Source organism: Bipolaris oryzae, assembly GCF_000523455.1.
Source record: "Bipolaris oryzae ATCC 44560 unplaced genomic scaffold scaffold_30, whole genome shotgun sequence".
Taxonomy (NCBI): Eukaryota; Fungi; Ascomycota; class Dothideomycetes; order Pleosporales; family Pleosporaceae; genus Bipolaris; species Bipolaris oryzae.
Genome location: NW_006911306.1, coordinates 155,502 through 182,180, shown reverse-complemented (window position 1 = coordinate 182,180; position 26,679 = coordinate 155,502). Strand labels below are relative to the sequence as shown.

Sequence of the window (26,679 nt, the reverse complement as noted above, 5' to 3'; positions counted from 1 at the left end):
CGGAGAAGAAGCAAACTGTATTCATGGGTATGATTCCAAATCTGGAAAAGTTCAAGCGAGAAGAAATAGACCTCAGCAGTGCATCTCAAGACTCAATCTTGCTAATGATAGCAAGGAGCGCAAGTAAAGCTGTCTCAAGTAAGCAGAGAATATTCACAGTAGCCGTCTTAACTTACAAGTTCCAACCGTTAGAATGAAACCAGCAACCGTGAAAGCCGTCTGTGCGTCACCACCTCTTGCCGTCCACGCAACACCCACTACAGTCGCCGCGACCCACGGCACTGACCCAACAAGGCCAATGCGGAAGCCGCTCCAGTCCTCCACAAACTCTAGAGCGTGACGGCGGTCCGCCTGGCGAAGCCGGAACACCCATTCAATCCACTCCGATTCCGTCTTTATGCTTTCGAAGTGTTGGTACGCATAGAAGATTTCTTGCAGAGTAAAGTCATCCATTGGCACGACTTCGGGACGGGTCGAAGGCGTATACGATAAGAGTCGAATTTGTCTTAGCGTCTTAAGCGATAGGTATCGTCGCCAAAAGCCGCAGATATGGTGCTCGTATTCGCGATGGAGGGCGGCGAAGAACTCCTTATCATTTCGAATCAAACCACCTGAATTCTTCACGGAAACTATTTTGGAGTAATCGTCTCGAGATACGCCCAACCTGGCTTGACTGAGTACATGGATTTGGCGTCTTACACAGCCCTGGCTACCAGATCTGTAGCACATCAGGTTTAAAGAGCATGTTGGCTTGGTCAGACTATCGGTACTCCGTGAACTAACTGTTTGGGTTGGGGGTAGGACGGAAGACTGGTCCACTCTAGGAGTTGTGGTTTGCTGAAGATGTGCTTGCTGATTGGTGGGTTGTTGAGGATGTGCATGCTGCTTGACGTCCGTTGATGTTACCGAATTTACCACTGACTTTGGCTTGAGCTGAGGATGTGCATGCTGCTTGAAATCCGTTGATGTTACCGAATTGGCCAGTGACGTTGGCTTGAGCTGGACTGGAGCATGGCGTGTATATTTTGGAGTATCTTCTCGTGGGTTTACGCCAGCTACTGTTCTCTGTAATGGGTGTGGTGTTGACCAGTTTTCGTGAACTTTATTGGATCTGTCCTTTGCCGACGCCGTTGGAGGTATCGCCTTGCTGATTGTGGTTAAGTGCGTGGGCTTTATCGCATCAGACTGATCAGTTGTGTCATTCCAATCGTAAGGAATACTGCACATTGGTTCGTATAGAGATATACGAGGAGGATCCACGCCGGAGACTATTGCACTAGACACTGCCAGCGTGTGGTCTAGTGCGTCGGTGAGTGGATCTAAGAGTCCTTCGAGACTGCTTTTCGGTTCGTTAAACCGGTCCATTTTTGATGTTCGACTGAAATGAAGATTGAAGATGGCAACCGTGCCAGCAATAAATCCTCAGTTCCTACCGTCAGCCGCGGCTGACTTTCGCCTTGGTTCGGCTCAGCCACCACCACATTATGCTCCGCAAGTGAAGTGAAAGTTTGCGTTAGTAAGAGATAAACATACTGAGGAAAGAGGTAAAATTATGCGATGGAAAACGCAAGGTAGTTTGAGAAAAGAGAAGTGTTCTGATGGGCTAAGCCTCCTCTAAGTGCGCACAGCCTTACATCCACCAGCTACCAGTCTACAATCTCAAGGCTCAGACTTGACTAGCGTCCCGATAAGGTTTCGAGATAGTTATGGGTGCCCGGTTCATTCCATTATAATTGAGTGAGTCGTAGTCACTTGACTTATTGTGAGCTCGAGCTGGACGTCATTCGGGTATGGGGTATTGCAGTTCCTGGAGTACGCCTATGGCTGTGCTCATGACCGGTATACGGGTTGGAAGACACTTAGCGATCCCAAGCGAGATGAATAGAAGGCGAGCTGCGTCTGTATTTTGACGGCCATCTGTAATCCATAGTCGGGTGGTAGTCTCTCTATTTCGCATGCACTAGGACGCGAAGAACGCATATTGATGTGTGAGGCTAGACATGGAATTTCTCCCCTCTTAGAGAATGTAGCTGCCTTCAATCACTCCCTCCTCACACATATCCACGATTATGAGATTGCGCCTCAGAACTATGTGAATATACATATCAGCTTATCACACGCCCAACTCTTGCCAGTGTTAGTTCTTCCTTCTTGTAACCTCTGCATGATACGTAAGAGATATGTGAGAGGAAGAAAGTGCTGGTTTTGTAAAATTCCAACTGAAGCAACCGAGCGGACAGAATGCAGAATCTCATGGATCGTGTAGAATTCTCAATCTGAATCAATTGACTTCATAATGGTGATTTCGGGCAGGCACTAAGTACTGACATTGCTGACAGCAGTGCAATAGCTCCTTTTTTCCGAGGCTTTCGGTGAAGTAATACAAAACCGGTGTTTTGCTCACAGGAAAGTGCTGCATGATGCTCCGCTGCTGCGTATCAGTGTCAAGGATGGTGCTCAGGAGCCACCACGCGCGGATGTCGCTCTCCACACGATCAAGCAAAAAGCCCAGCTCATGTGTATGAAACTCCCTTCGTTCACTCATAGTATTAGACCCAGCGAGAAGTTTTGTAGGGTTGTCGCCAATAGACCACTGACCAGTGTGTCCGAAGGTTTAACGGCGGGGATTTGCGCCATGCTTCAGCAACCTTTTGAGTACTTCGGCCTTCTCATTGCCCTGTCAGACTGCTTCGTTTTTACAAGTCGCACTCAAGTTTTCCAAAGTTCCATTTGCTTCGATGTCGTTCAGCTACGGCAGTTGAGCCGTGGTCATCCGGATTTCACAAGCCTCTGAGACACCCGGATCCTCCAGACGCTACATTCTCCGATAGCCCTAGTTCGTGTGGCGGAAGCCAAGGCTTGAGATGACATTCTCAAAGCCATTTTCGTACATCTTAAGCGGGAACTCGTATGATCTAGGCTGAAGGACACCAGTACATGACTTAATACCCATAAAGCGTAAACTCTTCAATGGGGAAGAGAAGTTGCTTCATCGTAGACAGTAGACTTAGCTGCAGGGCTACCGGTTGAAAGAAGCGATGCGACATCTTCGTGAGCCTTATGCGTATACCTGCTCGCGTTTGGCACGCCGTGTCGTGCGCTACCCGGAATCCGCCGCGCACGTCACTACCGGTGTCACATGGTGGAAATCAGGATGCCTTGTGTGGTGCAGCATTACGCCCGGAGAATATTAAGCGAAACCTAGACTGTTCTGTAATGTAAAAGAGGAGCCGTCTGGTGAAAATCCGATCACGATGGATGGTGTTGCTGTGCCTGAAATGCATGTCCGATCATGAGCGCGTCGGGCGCTTGAACTGAGAACTGAAGCTGAAGACGCCCACCATGGTTGAGTGTGCTAAAGTGGCAGTCTAGACTTGGATTTTGGATCCGTTCAGCCTATCAAAAAAGACCACGGCTCGTCTTACCACATGGCGCACCCAACGGCTCGACAATGGCGCACAAATGGACCGGGCGAGTGCTGGAGTGTGTGTAGGTGGTGCGCGCAGTCGAGGCCCTCGTTGGTGCTTTTTCAGCCAGCCCCGACCACCGCGTGCCTGCCCTAAGATGTCCAGTTCATGTATATCGCAGAGCTGCCCGACACATCCGGCTCACCATCACGACACAACACACTGCAACCAACTCATATTCATCTCAAGTCCATCTCCATTACCTTGCGACAACGAGAAGACGCGAAAAAATGGATGCGAAGCATTCACCTCCGAAGTGGGGTAGGGCTGAGTGGCAAATGAACGACAGGGCAGACCCCCACTGGGAGGAACCGACTGTGAGTATGGAAATACCATTTCATATTGAATAAAAATTAACAAAAAAGGCCTTGAGAGTCTAGTAAAGGCAATGATGATGATGAGGGAACGAAGCCCTTTCAGATACGATAATCCGCTCCATGTATCCCGACCAAGTATGCCAACTGGCCGCCAATTTTCCAACGCCGCAGCTACAGATTCGACAAAAAGAGAAACCATCTAATCATAAACGAACTTAGTAGTTGAAGACCGTCAAGGACGGGTTGAGGACGATGGGCACCAGGCAGTGCATGATTACAGTGACGGACCAACTGGGCAGCGTTAGCGACAGGCCAATCAAGTAGGAGTAGGAAATGGTACTTACGGAACAACAGCAGTCATGCCGGTAATCTCCCAGCCGTGAGGAGCGAAGCAGCCGAGGTAAATCATGGCACCGATGAAGGCAAACATGAGCATGTACATCCACTTGAATCGCTTCCAGATCTTGGGCAATTCGGCGAAGAAGTTGGAGTTGTCCTTTTCCTTGGCTGTGGCACCCCAGCTCATGTCGATGCAGAACATGTGAGAGCAGATAGCGAGCAGGATGTGGAACGAGACACCACCGAAGAAGACCATGAAAAAGGGCATCCACTTGATGTTTTCAAATAAGGCACCGATAAGGCTGGCCTCGCCGATACGATAACGCATGATGGCAAAGCAGGCGTTGGACATCAAGTTGAATACAACCAACAAGGTGACGAAGACTAGGTGATGTTAGCGGTGGAGCTATTGAGGGGTAGGATATGGACTTACTCTTCCAGGACTCGATGTAGTACTTGTCAAGCTCACCGTTGAGCCAACCGACCAGGAAGTAATTCAGAGCACCAAGAGGAACGGCGGATCCGATCGCATAGTACGAGAAGATGTAACCGCAGATAGAAATCTTGGAAGAAAGCTGAATGTTGGACCAGAGGAAAGTGCGGAAGAGCTTGGTAAAAGGGGTCTTCCATAGCCAGGTGTGGAGAGGGTTGAAGACAAGCTCGTTACAACCGTAAGCGTATTTCTCCCATCGATCCAATTCGTCGAAGATGGTGAGCGATACACCCTCCTTGAACCCACGGCCGTGGTAACTGGCAAGACGAACAATGTTGCCTGCGATCTGGAGACGAAGCGCGATATCGAAGTCCTCGGAAACGTGGCTCTCAGACCAGAAGCAGACGTAGCCATCTTCTTCGGGAGGATTGCCAACAGACTGAACAGCCTGCCAGCGCAAGAAGGCGTTGTGACCGACGAAAGGAGCGACCTCACCACTGCCGACAGCGAAGCGAATAGCAGCGTAGACGAGGTTGGTGAAGAAGGTGATACCGTTCTCGAAGTAATCCCAGGAAACTTGCATGACACCGGTGGCGTGTTGGACAATGGCAACTTCGGGCGAGAGGTACATTTCGGCAGCACCGTACATGAGGCAGTCCTCGGGAACAATGGTGTCGGAATCGACGATAAGAATAATCTCACCCATACGGATGTTGCCACCAGCTTTGGCGCGAGGGTCGGCGGTAAGAACCTGGTCGAGGGCCTCATGGTATAGCGCAAGCTCTTGCTCTTCGGTGATGGAGGCATTGCCGGGGTAGCGAGAGTCGACTAGTTGTTGGAGGACATCCTCGACACGGTTGGAGGTGTTGAGAGCAAAGTTCATGTTGGAAGCCTTCTTGAACTTTCCGCGGCGGACGAAGCCCTCGTGATTGTGCTTGGGACGCGAGACCCATCCGATGTTGTTGTTCTCATAAAAGCGCAGAAACTTTTCGTTGTCCTCCTCAGAACGAACGGCCATACCGTCATCATTGATGAAGATGCGTGCGGTTCCACCACGGGATTCGTAGTGAGAGATGGCGGCTTGCAGACTGGCTACTGTGGGCTTGACGACACCCTCAAGAGATTCAGTGTAGATGGGCATTTGAATGGTGATGGTCGACGGAGTGAAACCTAGAGAGCGGGCCTGGTTGAGATTCGGCTTGATGGCAGAGTGGAAGCGACTGTTGGTCAGGACACCGGTGATAGGACCAAAAACTTGGAAGATGTTACCCAGGACGACAACGACGAAGAAAAGACCCAAGGCGATCCAGAATGGCTCAACAAGGATGAGCAGAAGACGAGGGTAGAACTTATCAGTCATAGTCTCGAGGATAAGCGCCCTGTTACCAAGTCCCAATACTGGAACCAAGATCAAGCTCATGGCGAGACCGATGTAAAGGGAGCTGGTGAAGATGAGTGGACGAGCAAGTGATTCCTTGGGGCCCAGTCCCTTCTCGGCGTCGGCGTCGACTTCCTCAGTGGAGACTTCGACGTCTTCCTTCTTACCCATGTCGAAGTCCATCGTAGAGCCGCCAAGAGTGGAGTTTGCACTGGACTGAACGGCGCTGTCGAAGCCGCTGAAGGGGTTCTTCGCTGTACCCCAGACGAGACCGAGGATCCTGGACTCAACTTCCATTGCCTGAGAAAGAATAGCACCAAGGTCATCGTGCCAGACAAGCAGCAGCCTTTCTTGTCGGATGAGGGCAGCATACTGGAACTTGCGGATGGTGCTGGATGTAGAGACTTCAGCCATGGACTCGAATATTTGAATCTGGGAACCGTTCTGGAACATCAACTCGGTTTCAAAGGGCTCGAGGACATCGAACACGGCCTGTGTGCCATCGGTGCTCATGGTGAGAGCGACACCGGGGTTGATTCTCTTCACTGCGGCCACGAGATCCTGGTCCGCAGTTACGGGCTCCGAGACGTATTCTCCTTGACCCTTGCGGATCAAGACACCTTCGCAGGAGCCAGGTGATTGAGCTCCAGCAGTCATCCAACGCATGGAGCATGCCTTGGCGTGGAGATGCTTGATGATCTGGGGGAAATCAGTGCCATGACACGTGATGCACGAGTGGGGATACTTACAGCACGATATCTTGAATCTTCATCAATCTTCATGGTCAAGGGCCGCGACACGGGAGGTCGGCCATTGGGAGTTTGGGGCACCGAGTAGCGCGAGTCACTGACGCTGTCACTCAATGACTGCCTGCTGGAGGGGATGACGGGTCTGTTGCCATCCTGAGAAGGGGTAGCGGAAGACATGTTGGACATGTCACAATGATTACGGTACGTGAGTACAGATTAACGGTGATTATTGCTAAGCGATTGTGAAAAAGGCTCGACGGGGAATGCCACGAGGCAAACGTGACGTTCAAGGCCCAGAAACGAAAGAATGGGCAAGTAGCCCTGCGAAGAGTGACAGGAGTGAAGAACTGAAATCGAGCCGAAGGGGTTGCAGAGGAGAGGTTATCAAGGCGGCACAGCTGGTAGTGTGTACAGAATTTCCTTCACCTACGCGAAGCTCCGCCCCGGTCCAGCCCGTAGCCACCACGGTCAGAGATACACTCATGCTACACACTATCGAATAGCCGGCGTCCCCCCCCTGGTCTAGCATGTTCGAATCTCAACAAGAGTCACTACGCGAGCGTCCCGAAAAAGGTCATTGCGTCTGTCACAAACGCCGCTGTGCAGCCATGATAATCCAGAATGGGCGGAATCCCAGGCCACTAGGTGGACCTAGCGATCCTGACATGAAATCACACACCTTGCTGTGCACGCCCCGGTCGCTCTTCCGTCCAGCGAGCCTCGGTGTCGGGACGATGGGTAAGGCCACTAAACGATAACGAAGGGGTGCTTGATGGGGCTAAAGATGGTTGGGATTGTTTGTCATGATCGAGATCGGAGTCAAAAGGAGGCATCTCTAAGTTTCATGGTCGCTGGCATCTCCGACGCTTGTGCCTGAGCCAGCAAAATGGCGGCTAAACATTAGCTCTGCCGCTGCTGTTGACGTTTGTCCCGACGAGGAGAATTTACTTTTTGCAAAGGGCAACTATCGTCCTCGGCATTGGGTAGCGCCATCTACCAGCCAGCCTCAGTTTGACGGCGACTAGGAAAATGGTGGAGAGTGGGACCTCTTGGAGGTGCTTTGACCATGGCCAAACCGGGCACCCGGCGTCCAAAACCGTCAGAGGTGGCCAGTAACCCAGGCCAAAATCCTGGTAAGTTTCTGCAGGCCAAGACCGAAGAATGGGCCGCGTGTGGATTGCTGGGTGAGCGTACACAATCATACATATTGCTTTGAACTGACGCGGGCCTAGGACCCTGCGAATTGCTTTTATCTTTCGTCTATTTTTCCGAAACGTGGTGTAGCCTGACAGCACAGGTACAACGTGGTAGACGATAACCCTTGACTACGCATTGTCACCCGCTCCCAGCGATAAGGACCCTGGCGGATGTCCCGTTGTTAAGATTAGCATCATGGGCTGGCTAGATTGAAGGCATCTGTCCAGCACACCAAGCAGCTCGCCACTGGGCAGCCACACGTCGCAGACTGTTTGTCTCGAACCTTGAGGTTGTTGCATGACGCCATGCCCTCCCGGGCTATTTTTGAGTCAGTCCAGGTTCTAGTCGACAGAGTCAGACGGCAGGGGTGGAGTCGTCCAGGTGCGACACACCATGACGGTAGCGCGGTGTTTAGCCGGCCTACAGATAAGTCAATTGACAACGATGGGCCAACGTCCGAGCTGCAGGATTCTGGCCACCAACTTGCAGATACGGAGAGGGAGGGGGGAGGGCATCGTATCGACGACATGCAGGTTTGTAGAGGGATGTCTATGTACTAGTATCGGTCCCAGAGAATGGTTGAGAGGGCTGGTGCTCGAGTTCCACCCCGAGCCCGATCTAGTCGCAGGGGGGAGGCAGAGGACGGTATGAGTCGCGCGGCACTGTGACGAGATCGACCGGGCGCTAAATCTAGGCACGAACCACGAAGAGAAAGGATAGGTCGTGGCGTCGGACTGCTGTGCCGCCATGGAGGATGTTCAGCCTCGGGCCTAGTACGGGCGGTGCAGTCTCTATCGCCTCGCTAAACGTGTCGTGGCGGCACATCCTGGGCTGATGACTGCAAGGCTGTCACACTAGCCGCATGCTTATCTTAGCGACAACAACCTAGGTACCTGCATCTAGGCGAGCGCTAGTCTACTTTGCGCCCTGGTATCCAGCCACAGCCCACGTCCTGCCCCTTGCGCATGCAGAAACCATCAGGTCGGCTAGGCCAACTGGTGCTGGTGAACGTGTCGAATGTTCTAAATCTAGACTGGTAGAGCCGTCAGACTTCGCTCATCCCGACGACGGCCCAGCCAGCCTACTATCGATTTGTTCGAGCCGCAAAAAAAAAGCCAGACCGCTTGGCTGAGGTATTGATACCTCCGCTCTCAACACTGTCTGCCGCCGCCGCTTCAATTGTTTAATCAATCACCTATCCTCTCTTGGACTTGGATTCGGCAATAAACCCCCTCGTCCCGGCCCGCTCACCACTCGAGCCCTTCTTGGACTTTTGCACTCCACACTCGTTACTCCTCCCCCTCCTCCACGCAAACATGCCTTCTTTCTTCAAGCGTAACAAGAAGGCCGCCGAGGCTGATGCCCCGGCACCTGAGGCCCAATCCTCAGATGTCCCAAGCATTCCCGCCGGCATGACACAAAGACGTCCCGATCAGTCAGCAGCTGGTGGCTACCTGCCTAGGAATCCCTCCAACCTCTCCTTTGGACTTGGCAATGCTGAACTGCGGAAACAACCGCGACCATTCAAGAGCTACAGACTACGGGGAGAGTATGTTTTCTATATGCCGATTTCAATCTTTTGCACAGACTGACCAGCATTCCAGGCGCGAGCTGCCATGGAAGGATGACCCAAGGATAAAGCGCACCAAGATTGGCAACTGGATCACCTTCACTTGTATAGTCATCGGCTTGGGTCTCTCCGGTTACATCGCATATACAGGTGTCAACGAAGCCAAGGTTCCCGAAGGATGTCTCATCATGGATGACAATTTTGAAAAGATTGACCCCGCCAACTGGGGCTACGAGATTCAGGTAAGCAACCATGTCTACATTCCACTTTCGCCAAACTAACCACCCCAATCTTAGACTGGTGGTTACGGAAACGGCGAGTTCGACTGGACGACCGACGACCCAAAGAACAGCTATGTTGACGCCGAGGGTCTTCACATTGTTCCGACCCTGACGACCGAGTCTACGGGCATCACTGCAGAGCAGCTTGTCGATGGCTATACGCTCAACATCACCAAGGCAGGTGGTGACGGTTCTTGCACTTCGACCGACTACACATCCTGCAGCATCAGGTCCAACGCGACCACCGGTGCCATCATTCCTCCGGTTCGTTCCGCACGCATGACTACCAAGGGAAAGAAATCTATCAAGTACGGTCGTGTCGAGGTTGTCGCCAAAACCTCAAAGGGTGACTGGTTGTGGCCCGCCATCTGTACGTTGCATATGAAACTTGCGCCATAATATCGATGGATACTAACATTAATGTGTAGGGATGATGCCTGAAGATAATGTTTACGGCGAATGGCCCCGCAGCGGAGAAATCGACATTGCTGAGTTCCGCGGAAACGCATGGCCTTACCCCGAAGGTAACGACTTCATGTCGTCGACTCTCCACTGGGGCCCCAACTCCAAGCACGACGGCTACATCAATACACACGGCAATTCTTTCTACCGCCGCCAAACCTTTGCCTCGAGCTACCACACTTTCGGTCTCGAGTGGACCGAGAAGTACCTGTTCCTTTTCCTTGATTCCCGTCTCAAGCAGGTCATGTACTACAAGTTCACCGAGAAAAACCAGCTCTGGAAGAAGGGCGGCTTCAACGGTGTCACTACTGCAAACGGCACTCTTGTGGAAAACCCGTGGGTCAAGGGTGGTCTCAATGCACCATTCGACCAGAAATTCTACCTTATTCTCAACGTCGCTGTCGGTGCGCAGAACGGTTGGTTCTTTGACGGCGAGGGTAACAAGCCGTGGGTTGATGGCAGCGACTTTGCTCCTAGGGACTTTTGGAATGGTACGTTCTCTACATATCTCCATTATCATCTATAGAAAACACACTAACAATCGCGACAGCCAAGGATGAGTGGCTTCCAACCTGGGGCGAGGGCGCCGACCGTGGTATGACTGTCAAATCCGTTAAAATGTGGCAAGCCGGCAAGTGCTAGATGTAGCTTGCGCATCTTTGACCACTTTCGATATACACGGGTCCAGATGCACCCGTGTCTTTTTTACACTACTGAACGGCTGTTCTGCTTACTTTTTTGGTTTTTTGGGGGGTAATTGACACACAACGGCACGTTAGACGTTAATCGCACACTGGGATGATAGAGGCGCATTAGGCGCGTCTTGTCTGGGCACACTCGAAGCGCACGATACACATTTTTCTTACAAACGAGGTAAGCCCAAAAACTGAGTTGTAGAATTACATTTTAATCCATGTTCATTCTCCAAACCCCACAAATCTTACAATATCCCTTTGCGGCCCTTCCACGGACCTTTCTTGTTCCTTGTTGTTTTGTTTCTGCCTTCTCACACATGCCGTCTGACACGGGATTGCTGCTGACAACCGGCTTACGGTGGTGGCCTTGCATAATCGCATGATCCACCTCGGCTCGTGTGAAAAGTGCCGGCATTGCAGTGTAGATGCTGCAAAAGGCCATGGGGATAATTGTGAACGCCACACTCGAATTTACAAAAGAAGCAAAGATTCTTCCACCTCGTCATTAATGATGTCTCTTGTGGCCAGAAGCCGGGCTTCCATGCTACATCTAGAAGCGCACTTCGGAACTGATACCAAAAGCGCGCACCTTGCTCGCTGGTGCATCTTCTCAATCCAGCCAACGTACGTATACTTGATTCGCCCAATTCCGCATGGCACCCTCGCCTGCATGCCCTCTTCCGAGTGCGAAACCGATAAGCCCATCCGAATGCAGCATGTTAGCCCTTCCGCCGGCATCCACTGCAATCGACTTCATCCCCATCTGCATCGCAAGTGCAGGGGCAGCACATGGCTAGCCCAGCTCCTTCGTACCAAGCCTCGCTCCCACCCCCACTCCCCATGTGCATTATCTCGCTGTAACGCACTCTATTTTCCCTACCCACCACATGCACGTACAACCCCCCCCCCTCCACCCGCACAATCCTTCGCTCGCCCCCCGTCCGCCCCTCCCGAGCCACGCGCTCGCCAATCCTTCAAAATCTCAAATCTTTTTTCTTTCCTGCGCAACGAATCTATCTAGGTAAATTAAATTGCAGCGGTGTGGCGTTGTTCGCATCTACCATGACGCCTCGCGCATGCCGCCGTTCCGATTTCGCACTCTATACTACCCTAAGCCGAGATAGTAGCTTTCAGCCTTCTACGTAGCTCTTCCCGTGTTATGGTCAAACAAAAACACCCGTCTACGTACATGCCACATGTTGTTAGGCTCTTGTTGCGCCGCAACATGCAAAACTAAAGCTTTCCAGACGCTATTGGCAAAGCGATGGGAGGAAAAAACGCCAACCGCACATCCGCGGTGCCTCACCCTTTGTCAAAACTGTTGTGCCGTCTAGCTAGTAGAGACCAGCACCATCCCATCCCATCCCAACCTATCCCATTCCAATTCCAACCAGCTAGCCAGCGCAGCGCAGCGCAGCGCAGCGCAGCCGCAAGTTATCGGCCGTAACCCCCCCTCCCCCCCTTTAGCGCCAGCCCTTCCCTCCCTTCGTATTCAGTCTCCATTTTATCTTGTTTTTTTCCTCTCTCTCTCTCTCTCTCTCTCTCTCTCTCTCTTCACCCTCTCGGGCGCCTGCGTAAGACGACTTTGGACGCTTTTCCTTGATTCCCTAGTTCAGCTCGTAAACAAAATAGGGCGAGTGGAATTCGGTCGCACATGCAAATACGAATCCGGTAGTCGAAACGCGGTTGAGTCGGGGGGTCGTCGGTCCAAGGTGATTGGGTTAGAATGGCGTTGGCGGTAGCGTGGGGATAAGGTACAGGGGGGGAGTGAGCTAGGCGGGGCTAGACGGACAGGGTTCCGATGGGAGTAACAGGGGTGCCACCGACTGTGGAGGTGTGTGTGAGGATCGTGGATGGTGGGTGGGCCGTTTCAACCGGACAGTTTTTTTGCTTGTTCGGAAGCGGGATTGCGGATGGGCTTTGCCTTTTTTTTGTGTTTCCTTGTTTTGCTTCATTGCGGGATATTAGATGCAGGCATGGAGGATTCTTCCTTTCTTTTTTTTGTTTTGAGAATTCTACGGCATCGCAGTCGGCATTGTTGCCGGATTTGCGCATGTGAATTTGCTTGTTCGTTCAAAGTGCCGGCTTTGCTGTTTTGCCCGCCTCGTCCACACAACCCCCGGCCCGGTACCTGTTTCATACGGCACTGCGTCTGTGGCTTTTTTGAGCTGGTAAAAAGTGGCGTTTATTGTGCATCTGAGTTATTACATTACAGGACCTAGAGAGAGGCAGAGATAAGAATAGGGAGTGAGGGCATATCCCTAACATGGCCGTTTCAGCGCACTGATTAGTGTTCCGGCAAACTTCCTGGTGTTCGTTTTTTTATGGTTTTCCTAATCTGACGATCCCCTCCCCTTCAACACACTTCGTTACACCCCCTCGACAGACGACAGTCTAATACGCCACAAATGACGATACGAAAGGGGTGCTTGCGTGCGCGCACGCGCGCGACGGCGTGTCATGCATGTGTAAGGGCGCCCGTCAACCAGTAAGTCAGTTATAGTGACGCCTAGCATCGCTATCGCAAACTAGTGATACGCTGTGGAACAAGCACCACTTGCACAGCACACAAAGCACCCACCCTTTCAAATTAACACAACTCTTCTCAAGGGCTTCTGTCATCAAATTAGAAATGTGCGCGTCATAGCAAATAATTAATCGTACCATAACACCCTTGGCGTACATGTGTTGCAACCCCCCCTTCGTTCGCTCGCTCGCTCGGCGGTATGAACCTAGCAACAACCCCCTAGCAAACGTTGTATCAAAGTACCTGCATGATGCCGGTGAGAAATCGATAAATTGGCAAACGCAGCTGTAGTAGTGTAAGTCACCGCACAACGTGTTTCCTTACAAACCACTCGTTGGATAGCAAGATAAAACACGAACCCTAGAACCGCGGAACCCCCAGTTGGCGTGCCCCCCCCCCCATCAAGAAAAAAAACAAGCAAAGCAAAGCACATGAAGAAAAATCGCCGCGCGCGTAGTTTGCTGACTGATTCCCCTCTTTCCTTCCCTTATCCCTTTACCATTTCCTGTTTTCGCTTTTTCCGGACCGCCCATGTCTCCCACACACACCCGCCCAGCTGCTGCCTGGGGCCTTGGAAGAGGAAAAAAAGCTTGGTCACTGCAAAAGCGGGAAGGGCAAAGGAAAGCGATAATGTCGGTGTTTCTAACAATATATTGCCTTCACTGATACCATGTATGCGGTTTGAACATGGCATTTGGGGGGCCTAGACAAACGTACGATACTGATACGCACACAAGGATTTTTTTATGCATGCATACATACATATGTACATACATACACATACGGCGGGGGGGGGGGGGGGGTTGAACGCAAGTCCCATGCAGCCCGTTATCTTAGGGAAAATCCTTCGTACTGGATTATTAAACACAACTAGGTAGGTAACTATGTACGATTTGCAAAATCAGGTGTTTTTTTTTTCGTTTTAATTTTAGAGTGAATCCAACGAGATGATAAATGCTGAAGGAATTCGCGCGGTTATCTATGATGCCTATGTTTTCTCCCCACGACTGCCCGTTTGTGGATGGTGTCACATGGGCGCAATCGGAAGGACTAGGTGCCGAAAGCGGTATCCACAATTTTAACTGTTACTAGGTCTACGTCTTTGTTGAGAGAGTGAGTGAGTGAGTGACAGGCCAGGCACGTTTCTTTCTTTCTTCTTCTTCGGTTTGATGATAAAAAAAAATAAAAATTGGGGGCCGAGATACGATTTACTATGCGCAATTGGCATGATATGCGATCCCGGAAACTCGAGTATCCGTTGACGAATGCGGTGTTTTTGCGTTGTTCCTACCCGCTTCTTTCCACTAACTATCACCCACCCCCATGTCAATTACTGCTGATTGTGCCGTCGAGCCGCAACCTTGACCTGGAAGTCGCGCGGCTTGACGAACCAGTAGTTTGTCGTCTTCCACTCTTGATCAGCCGCTTGCAGGTGGCTAGCCAGTGTAAAGTCAAAGTCGCGAACGAGCATGGGGATTAACTTGTACATTTCCAGAAACGATATGTGTCTTCCGATGCAGGTTCTTGCTCCGAGGCCAAACTGCGCAAAGCACGTGTTTTAGTCAGTAAGAAAACAAATGACACCCGAGGTACAGGATTGGGTAGTAGGATAAAAAGGGATGCGCACGCGAAGGTGGCGATGCGCGAATTGAGGGCAGGAGTCGCAATCAATAGATGGATGACGAATCCATTACATACCGGCATCCAATGTCGCTCCATGATGGCGAGCTTCTCTTTATCGCCAATAAGCCAGCGCTCGGGTCTAAATTGGTGTGCATCTGGACCAAAGATTGTGCTATCGCGGTGTGCAACCCAGGAGTTGATTCCGACAATAGTCTAACACAAGTTTATCAGTAGCCGTATATGCACATCTTTCAAGCTGAAAACCATTTTACGTTAGCGCGGCAACTTACGCCTTCAGGAAAGTATACATTGCATATCTCTGCTCCACCTGCTGGCACTACACGCTCCATTGGGAGGCCAGTCGCAGGATGCATTCTCAGTGCCTCTTTCATCACCGCCTGGAGATAGGGCATTTCTTGGCTCTCCTTGAATGTTATATAGTGGCCGCTGTGGCCTTGTCGCTGGCGCTCATCGACCTCGCGCCGCAGTGTCTCAAGTGTGTGAGGATTCTTAAGCAAGTAATAGAGAATAGTAGAGAGAGTAATGGCCGTAGTATCCGAGCCAGCCACCATATTCGACACGCACCCCGAGGCGACATGGTACATGGTAAAGGACTCTGGAGCGTCAGCATTCTTCATAAAGAACTTTGTCAAAAAGTCCATGCTCGTTTTCCCTTTCTCTGCTCCATCCACCGGTAGCCCCTTTGTCTGCTCTGCCTGATGCTCTGCGATGCGATCTTGAGTAAACTTTGCCACATATGCTCGCCCTGTTCCTGTTGGACCAGCCAGCCAATTGCGAATGGGGAAAAGGTATTTGTGCAGCCAGGAGAAGATTCCAATAAAAGTTGCGTATTGCAAATGGTCCTCCAAAACCGCCATTACGCCACGAATATCCGTACATTTGTCTAGAAACCCTAATCTTTTCGAGTACGTTATCAGGCCAATGACATCGAATGCGTAGCACTGCATCCAATGCCCCATATCTGCGTACGTGCCTGCATCGGCAAGTTCTCCAAGACGCTGGCTAAAGAGATCCGTGCACTCGTCCACATATGGCTCGTAGGTGACGAGCGAGGACATGCTGTAGGTGCTTTGGTACTGTCGGCGATTGTCGCTATGGCGTTGGATTGATTGGTCTGTGAAGAGAGACCATTGTGATGGACCTGGATTAGTCCATGTCGCATACCACGATGACTTTGGGTACTTTGAGCCGTGGCCGTAGATGGTCTTCTGCGCCGACAGTGAAGAGAAGGAGTACCGGTTTGGTCCGTAACGGACAACCTCGCCTGCAGCCAGAATTTAAGTCATCGTCTCTGGTATATATATCTGGTTTGGAGAAGGTGGTTGAATCACCTATGATAAAAGGGGCACGACCTACCGTATTTTCGATGCAACTCGATATTTTCCCACTCAAATCGGCCTTTTCGGACTCGCCAAAGATACCAAAGATCAGTGAAGCGGGCAGCAAATGGGCCCGGCACGTTGCGAAGGGGTGAGAAGAATGTTTTCAAGAATGGAAATAAGATGCGTGCTACGAGCGCAATAGCAGCTGCACCCACAAGAACCGACAAATGCATTTTCGCTGCTCTAAATCAGTGATGAGGAGTTAGTTGTTATTCAATCGATGGATCGCGATGCGGAGCACGAGGCATTTTGCGGCATTCCTGGATGCTTATATGATTATTCCAGTTATTGTTGTGCGGGGAAACCATGACGCAGACAACGGGATGGATAGCCAGGTGCGGGGTGTGACTTCGTACGAGCTCGATGCCCGCGTGATGGGCGTGAAATTATTTCCGGCTTTGGGATTACTCCGTGTGGGAACGATGGCATGAGAGGTCTGTTCTATGGAAATGCTCAAGTTTTGTCGTGATTCCGTATCTGGTGTGGTACCCGAGGTAATGGCTTTTGTATAACGAGCGTATTGTGGAGCGTATATAATGTGAAGAGAAAGGTGAATACATTAAAGAATAGCTATAGAGGCACTAGAAGAAATAAGACCGATGTCTGGGTCGATTTAAATAACTAGAATTTTAGTGGGAAGAAAAGCATGCGCATCCCAGCCTCCATGTACCAAAAAAACAACATCGCAGTTTCAAGCAACTTCTAACCTGGTCGTATAGATTCTTCTCGACCCACAGCATCATTCAGGTAAGTTCAACTAACGTTGGATATGCTTCTGTACGGAAAACTTGGTATACATGCTACTAGACACAAAGATTGTTTGTTAGCTTGACTGCTGATCGACCACAACAACTAAAAGGACTGAGTGTTAACAAAAGCAAAATTCGTTTATCTGAATATGATAATATAGCATACTTGTATATTTGGAGGCTAAGAAAATTACAGTAACTTCCATTTGACCGTATGTAGAATCAGTACATCGTTAGTAGACCACGTCTACATCCTCTATGGACAACGTCAAATGTATAGATGATGATGAAGAGCCTCTTGAGCATGCATTGAAACCACGTTTACAATACGTTTTGATCAATATTTTAGGCTATGTAGGTTAAAATACAAGTTGCCACAAATCTGTCAGTCGTTCATTGTTCTCACCCAATCCTCCATGAATGACAATGCTATCATTACCGCTCTCAGCCTTGACAACATCAGCGTCAAACCATCCACGTGGATCAGGCACACCGTCGGTGCCTTCAGGTTGAAGCTGCGTCCACCATTTCTCGGTGATGTCATAGATCCAGACATCGCTTAGCATCTTGCCTGCTCCAGCGTGGCCCAGTGACGAAGGGTCGTGTTCGCCAAAGAGCGTGAGAAGCTTGTCCTTATGAGCGAGTCGGACTGGTAGTAGAACACAGACGCTGCGGGCTGGGGGTCCGTTGTAGCCGTCAGCTTTAAAAGTATCGGTGGACCACGTGCTGTTTGCAATGTCGAATATGTCGATGCTACCACCTTGCTCAGTGGTACCGTCGAAACCATTCATTCTGTAGAGTTTGCCATCGTGGAAGGCGATCGAAGCGCCGCCACGCTGAGAGCCTGGAGCATCCGGTGCTTGGGTCCATGTACGGTTGTTGATGTTGAACATCCACAAGTCGGAGAGGCGCCCCTTTTCAGGACATCCGGCATGGAGGAAGAAAGTCTCCTTGCCATCACTAGTGGAGCAATGATAGCTGCGTGCTGGTGGATAGGGTGCTGATGAATCAGCTGGGGTGATCTTTGTCCATGACGAGCTTGCGGGATCGTAGCACCACACTGCGCCTTGTTCCTCTATGGGCGCCATGTCAATACCCCCGCGTCCAGAAAACAAGTGCATTTTGCCATTGAGAACGGCTGATGCGCTTCCTACTCTTGGGCTGGGTGCTGAAGAAGCCGACTTTGTTTCCAGGCTTGTTGCACCTGTTCCCGTTTTAGCTATGTACCGTGATGGCCTGTTCAGATGAGGGGCATACTGGGCTTGAGAGGAACCACATCAACCTTGTCATCTATGGGCTCTCGAGGCTTAATCTCACCACCAAAGATGCAGACGTTTGAATCGACAACTGAAAGTACTTGAGAAGAGCGGCGCAATCGCTCATCGTTCAACAGACGCTTCCAGGAGCCCTTGAGGGTGTTGATTGGTTTACCAACTGGCATTGTGAGTTCTTGTTGCTGTCCAAACTGTATCTGACTTGAAGTGAGAATGGCAGAGAGTGCGATAATAAGAGTATGAACCGTCTCAGATCAGGTAAGATGCATACAATTGCGTCATGCGGGATGAATGTCACTGTGAAAGATCGACCGGCGGAAACGCGCTAATACCAAAACATACTAGTGAGCGCGCATAGATCGTCATTGGCCGCGGCTCCATGTCCAAAAGTTCGCGACGCAGATGACTTGGACTTGTCGCAAACCACATGCAACTTGACGTGCCGAGATGAGACTTCGATTGACGGTGCAGAGGAACGGTCTGCCCGCTGCCAACATCCTCTGGAGCGTTCCCGAAACCAATAGTACACAGGCGTACACCATTACGCGTTTGCTGGAGGATGTCAACCACATTATCCCGCTAGAGGCTGAGCACTGGGGCCTGGAGCATTATGTCGTCGAGGTGGGCGGCTTCGAGTGTCTTCACTTTATGCCTGTCGTCAATGCGCTCAAGGAAGATGACCATGTTTCGTAGGTAGCATCATGCTAACTGTGCGGCTGTATGCTTACAACTCGACTCTAGCATCCGACCGCTTATGACAGCAGAAATACGCGCGCGCACCCTCACTGGCCGCGACCAGATATCCGACGGAGGTCAACACCTTGTAGATGGCATTCCTTTCGGTCGACCCTACCTGCGACAGCCAAACCGACCGCCCGTTCGCATACCTCCACGCAAGCGACGCCGACTCGACGACGGAGAAGCAGAGGCAGAGCCGGAAGCCACAGCTTTACTTATGGAACATGGTGAAGAAGTCGAAGAAGAAGAAGAAGAGCCTCTTCCACTTTTGAACGGTCATACAGTCTCTAGGAGTGGTGTAAACAAGTCTGGGAAAGAATCCAAGACGGTACACTTCCAGGAGCCAGAGATTGATGAATCAGATGATAGTGAGGAAGATGACGACTTTGTGCCAGGAGATGGCGACGAATCCGCCTCTTCTGCCGAAGATTCAGAAGACGACTCAGATTCAGATTCGGGCTTGGCTGCCAAGCACGGCAGTTCATCGAGCGCCTCAGACACGTCAGACTCAGGGTCAGATTCAGACTCAGACTCAGATACGAGTAACTCCGACTCCGGCTCTGACTCCGATGACAGCGATGCAAGCGCTCCCCCTGACGTTCTATCATCCAAGGACGGCCGCAAGACTACAGCAACAAAGCACGTTCCTCCAGGGCAGGGACTCAAAGCCACAAAGGTCCGAAACTCTCGACGCACTAGAGTAAATCGTCTTCGTCGGCTGATAGCATCTGGTGTGCTCCCTGAGGGTGCGGGTCTGAGCGACCTGAAGAAGTACGAGGAAGGAAACTTTGGCCAGCCTGAAGCAGAAGAGGTCTCTGCTAGCACACAGCCCTTTTCCAAATCGCAAGGCAAAAGAAAACGCTTAGATGACGAGGGTTCTGCAGCTGAAGATGCTTTACAGCTTGAAAAAAGAAAACAAGAGCTGATGGCAAAGTTTGGAGATAATCTGTCTGGTCCTGTGCCATCAATTGACTCGGTGCAAACGCAGACAATACCATTGGATGAAGCACCCGCTGAGAAAGCAGTTGCTTCGAGAAGGCTACGACCAGATACTGCTGCAATTGGTCGGATACTTGCTCGGCAAGCAGCACCAGTGGCTAGAAAGGGAAGAAACAAAGCAGCCGTGGATGAAGTCGCGGAGCCTGAAGGGGCATCAGACCCTGATTTCTGGAAGTCGCGTATCAATGTGTCTGCCTTTGAGTGTTGGGATGAGGAGTTTGAGCTTAGTGCTCCGCCGTTTCCATTCGAGCAGCACTGGGACCCTGCTAGTAAGGCGATGCGGGAAAAGGCGGCAAAGAAGAAACAGAAGAAGAAGCAGAGTCATGCACCACAACAAACATATGCAACGCAGGAGGAAGATGAGGAAGATGAGGAAGAGAAGATTATTCTGGACTACGACGATGCCCCTGCAGCCAACAATGAGTCGGAGATTATAGATGCAGCGATTGAGGATCAGCTCCAACAAGACCTTGCGACAGCCGGGCAAATCGATTTGGCGCCACTGCCCGAGGACATGAGTACTTTGCCTGATCTTACCGCAGCGGACATGAAGAAGGGTGCGATAATTGCATGCAAGTTCTTTACCGTTAACCCTATCACTGTCACACCTGAAATTAGCGGATTCAAGACTGCGACTGTGGAGCACGAAGGGGACTCAGGACCTGGCGCAGGGACAATCCAATTGAGGATTGCAGCGCGCGACCTGGTCAAGAAGGAGAAGAAGTTTGACGGAAAAGGCAATCGAGTCTACAATGCGGCTGATGCATTGCTGATGGAGAGTGACGACGAAGAGGATGGCTTATGGGAGGGGCAGTTTGGCGAACTCTTGGAAGCAAAGCTGGTGAAGGCTGCATAGAGCGGGACTGGCTATTGTAGCAATGTTACTTTCTCGCCCATGTATTAGTATATCCAAATGCAACCATATATTCTCTGTGTACATGTGGATGTATTCTTACCCCAGAAGCATGCGACCCATGTGTCGGCCGCAAAAGAGAAGAGTAAGGCCGAGGAGCCGTGGGGGCGTGGTGGGCTGGAAAGACAGGGTCTGTATGTACCCCACCAAACGTCATGTTAGCCGCCTACCATACATGAGCCGCATGAAGCAGGGATCCCAACCCACTGCATTCGCCATTGAGAATAAACTTTGTTTTGGCCATGTGTGCGCGGGCAGCTTCTGCACCAATCTTACATGTCTGGCGAGCAGTTTGATGCAACAGGCGGCTGCAACTCGGAGTGTCATTGTTGCGAGGGCTTTTGCCGGGGGCCAGGAATCCATGTCCTAGCCTGGCTCTAACAACTGCCGTGGTGGGGTAGCCTCAGGTTTGGTGTTAGGAATGGATGCATCATGCAGTAATGCGGAAGAGACCCTTTACAAATTTTCGGTTCTTGTATTCCGTCGCATGTCCTTAAATTCCTGACAATCCCGTCTCTTTTTTTCACTGCACCACCCTCTTCACAAAAACATTAATCACCATGCCTCTTCCCAGTGGTGTATACCGCGCCGACCACGTCGGCTCCTTCCTTCGCCCCAAGGCAGTCCTCGAGGCGCGCACAAAGGTCGCCAATGGCGAAATCACAGCCGAGGAGCTTCGCAAGGTCGAAGACGAGCACATTGCCCATGTTGCAAAGCAGCAAATAGACAACGGCCTGCTTTCCATCACCGATGGCGAGTTCCGCCGCGCCTACTTTCACCTCGACTTCCTCAAGAACGTCGCCGGTATTGAGGAGAGGGGCCAGGTTGGAAACATCAGGCACAAGGACGGTTTCTCCCCGCCAACCCTCGTCGTAACTGGCAAGCTCGGCCACCCCAAAGCTATCCAGGTCGACGACTTCAAGTTCCTTGAGCAGGCCATCAAGGACAATGGCAGCTTGGCCACAACAAAGGTCTGCATTCCTTCGCCCACCATGGTGCACTTCCGTGGTGGCCGTGCCTCCATCGATATCTCCGCCTACCCCGACCTCGACGTTTTCTTCGACGACCTCGCACGCGTCTACCAGGAGGAGCTCGACTCCCTCTACCAGGCCGGCTGCCGCTTCGTCCAGCTCGACGACACAAACCTTGCCTACCTGTGCGACCCAGACATGCGCAAGGCCGCCGAAACCGAGCGCAACGAAGACCTCAGCACCCTGCCGCGCAAGTACGCCGAGCTCATCAACAAGGCCATTGAGAAGAGGCCCGCCGACATGAAGATTGGTATCCATCTCTGCCGCGGTAACTACCGCTCCAAGTGGTTCGCCTCCGGTGGCTACGAGCCCGTCGCCGAGGTTCTCTTCAAGGAACTCAACGTCGACGCCTACTTCCTCGAGTACGACGATGCGCGCTCCGGCGACTTTAGCCCCCTGCGCCACCTCCCCGAGCACAAGGTCGTCGTTCTCGGCGTCATGTCGAGCAAGAAGAACACACTCGATGACAAGGAAGAGATTATCAAGAGGCTGCATGAGGCTGCCAAGATTACGCCAAAGGGTCTTGACCAGTTGTGTGTGAGCCACCAGTGCGGTTTCAGTTCGACTGCCGAGGGTAATGAGTTGACGGAGGAGGAGCAGTGGGCCAAGGTCAGACTTAATGTTGAGATTGCAAAGGCCGTTTGGGGTGATGATATCTCCAAATAAATCCTCGAACCTGGAGAGTGTCTATTGAAGACACGCGTGGGCGATGTGGGAAAAGGCGTTTTCCAGCTTTTTTTTCGTTTTTAGGGAGAGCTTTACATATTGCATGCATCGGTGTGAGGATGAAAGAGCAAGAGCAAGAGATATCCCAAGGTGTAGTAGTATCGGGGAGCGGCATCGGCGAGAGAGAGAGGTTCTGTTTGAAGCGAACAACAACAACGACGAAGATGATGATGACCCATGACGACCATGATAGTATGCCCGATCATATTGGTCTAGAAACCCCCCCTTCTCTGTCCTTTATTTTTTTGAGAGAGAACATTGCCTCTTCAACTGAGGTCAAGGGTCCAGTATAACCAAGTGCTTCTTGGATATATGTACATATTTTGTAGGAATAATCAATAGTGGTTCAATCCCTCCACACACACACACACACACACACACACACACACACACACACACACTTTCACATACGTGTCCCACTTTCCCTTTTATTTTTTGCTTTTTAACAGGAAATAAAAAGGATGGGAAAAGTAAAGAGAGGAACGGAATTTATACCGATATCGCTGCCGATGCCGATGCCGATACTCAATGCTTTTTTAGCTGCGATATACGGAGATAGCGGACGGGTGGGGACAGTATCGAGCCGCGAGTCTTACGATGGATAAGATAATCTCTCTTTACCTTTGATTATACGTCAATAATAGCGGAGTAGAGGGTTAACTAAGGCTAGAGAAGAATATGAAAGGGTTGAAAGCATTAACTAGAAAGCTTGATCTACCATACAGGTAGGCCTTGTGTCGTACCAGAGTAGAGTAGAGTAGAGTAGTTATAAACCCATACTACTCGCCATGCTCAACCCATCCTCACCTTCCAATCAGCCGAAGTTTTCAAACAGGGATCGTATTCGACGAGAGCTCAGCTCCACCGCGCCACGTGGCCCCAAAAAAGGGTACAACATACCACATAGTTAGTATCTGAGAACTAAACAGCTACATACGCATAACAAATCGAAAACCATCAAAACGGCCCGTCTTGAATAAGCAGCGGGTCTCCTGCAGCACTCTCCAACTACAATTAGTACACTAAACCTTTTAATGAGTAGTAGCCAGGACATCATCTTGTCCAACCCCACTATGCTCAAGTCCAACCTACCTTTATCTTCATCGGAAGGTAAATAAGGTAGCAAGCACCACGAAGTAGCCATTATCAGCCTTGTCAGGGTACAGTACTTACACAGCAGAGCTCAAGTATATCGTCCATGTCATCCGCGTCATACCAAGTGGTCAGTGCGTTTGTGTCGATTGTCCACCCCTGGCAATACTATATACCTGACAGGGGTTGGGCGCTCTCTTTTTTTTTTTGAAAAAAAAACACACGACTACATATCGTTCTTATATTCATAATATCGGAGTTTGGTATTTCCATCCCCCCCCCCCTTTCATGCTCGGATGTCATAGGTAAGCTAGAAAAAGCTAGAAAAGCTAAAAAAAAAACGGCCTACTCACCCCTCCAGTTTCTGGGAGAACAAAAAAGCAGGATACCTAACAATGTGGGGGATGATCCCCATGTTTTGAAGCTAGATACACCAAAGGTCAGCAATGTTTGTGTGAATGTAAAGAGCTTTGATCTTTTCTTTTCTTTTTTTGTTTGCAGCCGAGAGGGGGTGTGCTATGTCTCCTCAATCACAAGTGTGAGAGGATCCGGCAGCCATCTCGCACCTATATATTCAAATGCGCCATTTGCCAGTGATATATTGCTTTTTTTGCAAGTAGTCCGGGACTGGGGATTTTGCCATCTATGAAGGGAGATTGGCCGGATGGAAACACAATGTTGTAGCCCACCGTCTCATTACATGTTCGAAACCACAAGTTTGGGGGGGGGGGGGAATAGTTTTAAAATTACATGTCGGTCATATTAGGGTCTGATCCAGCCTATTCTCTTAATGGGCCAGTCCAACCAAGCTCTATATTCTGTGGGCAGCAAGTCCCAAATACCGCTCACGATGTGATGTGTCCATCCTTGCATGTACCAAAACTGTTCGAGAATACGCACTAGGACTACAAAGTGTGCATAGATGATCATCGGAACGGGGTCGTGCTGCTGCAGCCGCTCTAGAAAGTCGTCCGACACACGGTAGAGCCACCCAAACGACACGTGGTACTCGCCCTCGCCACTTCGATAACGATTTTCGTACATTTCTCGGAGGATGTAAACAGCCTCGACATCGTTCCTGTAGCCAGGCGTGTCTTTTGACATGGAGCGCACAAACGCCATCAGGCTCTCCAGCTGCTTCTCGTAATCTTCGGGTTCTTCTAGGGGTGGCAACGGGGGTAATATCCCGTTTGCTGCAGCTGCACTTGGTCGCTCAGATTGCAGTAGTTCAACGTTTGACGAGGTTGCTCGGATGCCGCGGAACATGACCAACCAATCTGATTTCTTATCTCGGCCAAAAGCAAGGTATTCCCCAGGTTGCGGACCTCGACCCCAGCTGATAAAACATATCAGTTGTTCGGCAAGCAGTATTGCATCAGAGTTCTCAGGATTTAAGTTTGTAATCTGTGGTGTAACCAGAACCAGAGCGCGCTCGTAGTGACGGTCGGCCATCGCGACATATTCCTCCTTGCGGTGCGGACGCGAGTATGCCAGATGCAATGCTGTGAATGCAAGCATCAAGTGCAGGACGTATGGATGCTTGAACCCGATTTCGGCCATTTGGTTTTGCCGCGAGGCACCTCCAGTGGGCCATGCTGAGAGGGTGAAGCAGGTTGATGTTGCATAGTGGTACGTGAGCTCGATCTCGGGCGTAGGCAGCTCTCCAGGAATGGAATTGAGGCCGCTTACTTCATGATACCTGGGCGAGGGAGCCGCTGGTTCAGTGAAGTCGCAACGTACTTTTCGATATTTACAGTTGGTACAACCTGGCCTCGTCTCGTCGTACTACAAACGCTCGTGTTAACACCTTCTTCTTACGATAGCCGGTGCATTAGGAGTCAGGTCCCGGATGCTTCCTGCGGACCATCTGCGGCCTCTCAAATTACTAAACTCCATTTCTGCAGAGCTCATCGGCCTTTTTTTTCGGGATGTGCAAGACCTCAGACTTGTCGTACCTTGATGCGGCGCGCCTTGCAATTCTTACAACCAGCACGCGATTTGCGGTGCGATCGTCTTGTTGTCTTTTTGGCGGGATTTTCGCCTTCATTCGCAGAAGGTGATGCTGTGTTAGATTGCGTGAATGACATGTGGCGGGTAAATAAGAAGAAAGGATGTTTCTAGGTGAGAGGGTGCGCGTAATTGAATACGAGGAAATAGCGTGCTCGTATTTGTATACGGGAAAGCGGGAAGTTGACATGCGCCACGCATGCCTGCCCCACTCACGACATCGCCGCTTTAAGTCCTCATGGGTTACTAAGCATTTTCAACGCTGCTTTGGGCTACCTAAATTTCTCTACCACAGGCGGATCAGGCAAGGCAGACACACTCGTGCTGGTTTGGATTTTCATCCTGCCATTCAGATGTAATATTTGTAGGCCCCATCTCTGAGACATGACATCAGCTGATCCCGATCAAGGCCTCTGAAATATTGACAACGAAATCGACAGTCCTGTCATTGTCGTAGCACCGACCTTTTAGTCGGAAATGCTACAATTCCGTGGGCCTTTCCGACTATCGAAAGGCTAAAGGGAAGGAATAACGATCAACTTGAAGGTTTTACTAGGACTCAGAAGAGTCAACTCTGTTTCGTGAGAGCGATCTTTGCGTTCATCTTTTAGCTGAGCCCTTGCGAAAGACTGTGAAAATAATCAGATCCACCAGACATGACTAAATGCATAACAATGCAACTGAGATCATACCTGGAAAAGTGCGCAAA

At 50.8% G+C, this 26,679-nt stretch overlaps 8 protein-coding genes across 8 annotated transcripts; 3 read left to right on the top strand and 5 right to left on the bottom strand.

Annotated features, from left to right (window-relative positions):
- Positions 1-85: 85 nt before the first annotated feature.
- On the bottom strand, positions 86-1,365 carry COCMIDRAFT_89190 (uncharacterized protein; the record flags this gene model as incomplete). The annotated part of the gene is made up of 3 exons (XM_007687522.1): positions 86-129; positions 177-837; positions 919-1,365. The coding sequence occupies 3 exons, from the start codon at positions 1,363-1,365 to the stop codon at positions 86-88; spliced, it is 1,152 nt and encodes a 383-aa protein (XP_007685712.1).
- A 2,634-nt stretch (positions 1,366-3,999) lies between these two features.
- On the bottom strand, positions 4,000-6,869 carry COCMIDRAFT_89131 (uncharacterized protein; the record flags this gene model as incomplete). The annotated part of the gene is made up of 4 exons (XM_007687521.1): positions 4,000-4,075; positions 4,129-4,507; positions 4,557-6,633; positions 6,684-6,869. 4 exons carry the CDS (start codon positions 6,867-6,869, stop codon positions 4,000-4,002), a joined length of 2,718 nt encoding a protein of 905 aa, XP_007685711.1.
- Positions 6,870-9,196: 2,327 nt separating this feature from the next.
- COCMIDRAFT_34728 (glycoside hydrolase family 16 protein) lies at positions 9,197-10,835 on the top strand (the record flags this gene model as incomplete). Its single annotated transcript, XM_007687494.1, has 5 exons — positions 9,197-9,429; positions 9,485-9,692; positions 9,747-10,101; positions 10,160-10,684; positions 10,744-10,835. 5 exons carry the CDS (start codon positions 9,197-9,199, stop codon positions 10,833-10,835), a joined length of 1,413 nt encoding a protein of 470 aa, XP_007685684.1.
- A 3,910-nt stretch (positions 10,836-14,745) lies between these two features.
- Positions 14,746-16,614, bottom strand: COCMIDRAFT_89144 (uncharacterized protein; the record flags this gene model as incomplete). The annotated part of the gene is made up of 4 exons (XM_007687520.1): positions 14,746-14,955; positions 15,114-15,251; positions 15,329-16,323; positions 16,416-16,614. 4 exons carry the CDS (start codon positions 16,612-16,614, stop codon positions 14,746-14,748), a joined length of 1,542 nt encoding a protein of 513 aa, XP_007685710.1.
- A 935-nt stretch (positions 16,615-17,549) lies between these two features.
- COCMIDRAFT_34726 (uncharacterized protein) lies at positions 17,550-18,631 on the bottom strand (the record flags this gene model as incomplete). The annotated part of the gene is made up of 2 exons (XM_007687493.1): positions 17,550-18,394; positions 18,448-18,631. 2 exons carry the CDS (start codon positions 18,629-18,631, stop codon positions 17,550-17,552), a joined length of 1,029 nt encoding a protein of 342 aa, XP_007685683.1.
- A 280-nt stretch (positions 18,632-18,911) lies between these two features.
- On the top strand, positions 18,912-21,057 carry COCMIDRAFT_24368 (uncharacterized protein; the record flags this gene model as incomplete). The annotated part of the gene is made up of 2 exons (XM_007687476.1): positions 18,912-19,153; positions 19,206-21,057. The coding sequence occupies 2 exons, from the start codon at positions 18,912-18,914 to the stop codon at positions 21,055-21,057; spliced, it is 2,094 nt and encodes a 697-aa protein (XP_007685666.1).
- A 617-nt stretch (positions 21,058-21,674) lies between these two features.
- On the top strand, positions 21,675-22,811 carry COCMIDRAFT_24367 (uncharacterized protein; the record flags this gene model as incomplete). The annotated part of the gene is made up of 1 exon (XM_007687475.1): positions 21,675-22,811. The coding sequence occupies one exon, from the start codon at positions 21,675-21,677 to the stop codon at positions 22,809-22,811; it is 1,137 nt and encodes a 378-aa protein (XP_007685665.1).
- A 1,914-nt stretch (positions 22,812-24,725) lies between these two features.
- Positions 24,726-25,523, bottom strand: COCMIDRAFT_89056 (uncharacterized protein; the record flags this gene model as incomplete). The annotated part of the gene is made up of 1 exon (XM_007687519.1): positions 24,726-25,523. One exon carries the CDS (start codon positions 25,521-25,523, stop codon positions 24,726-24,728), a length of 798 nt encoding a protein of 265 aa, XP_007685709.1.
- Between the last annotated feature and the right edge of the window lie 1,156 nt (positions 25,524-26,679).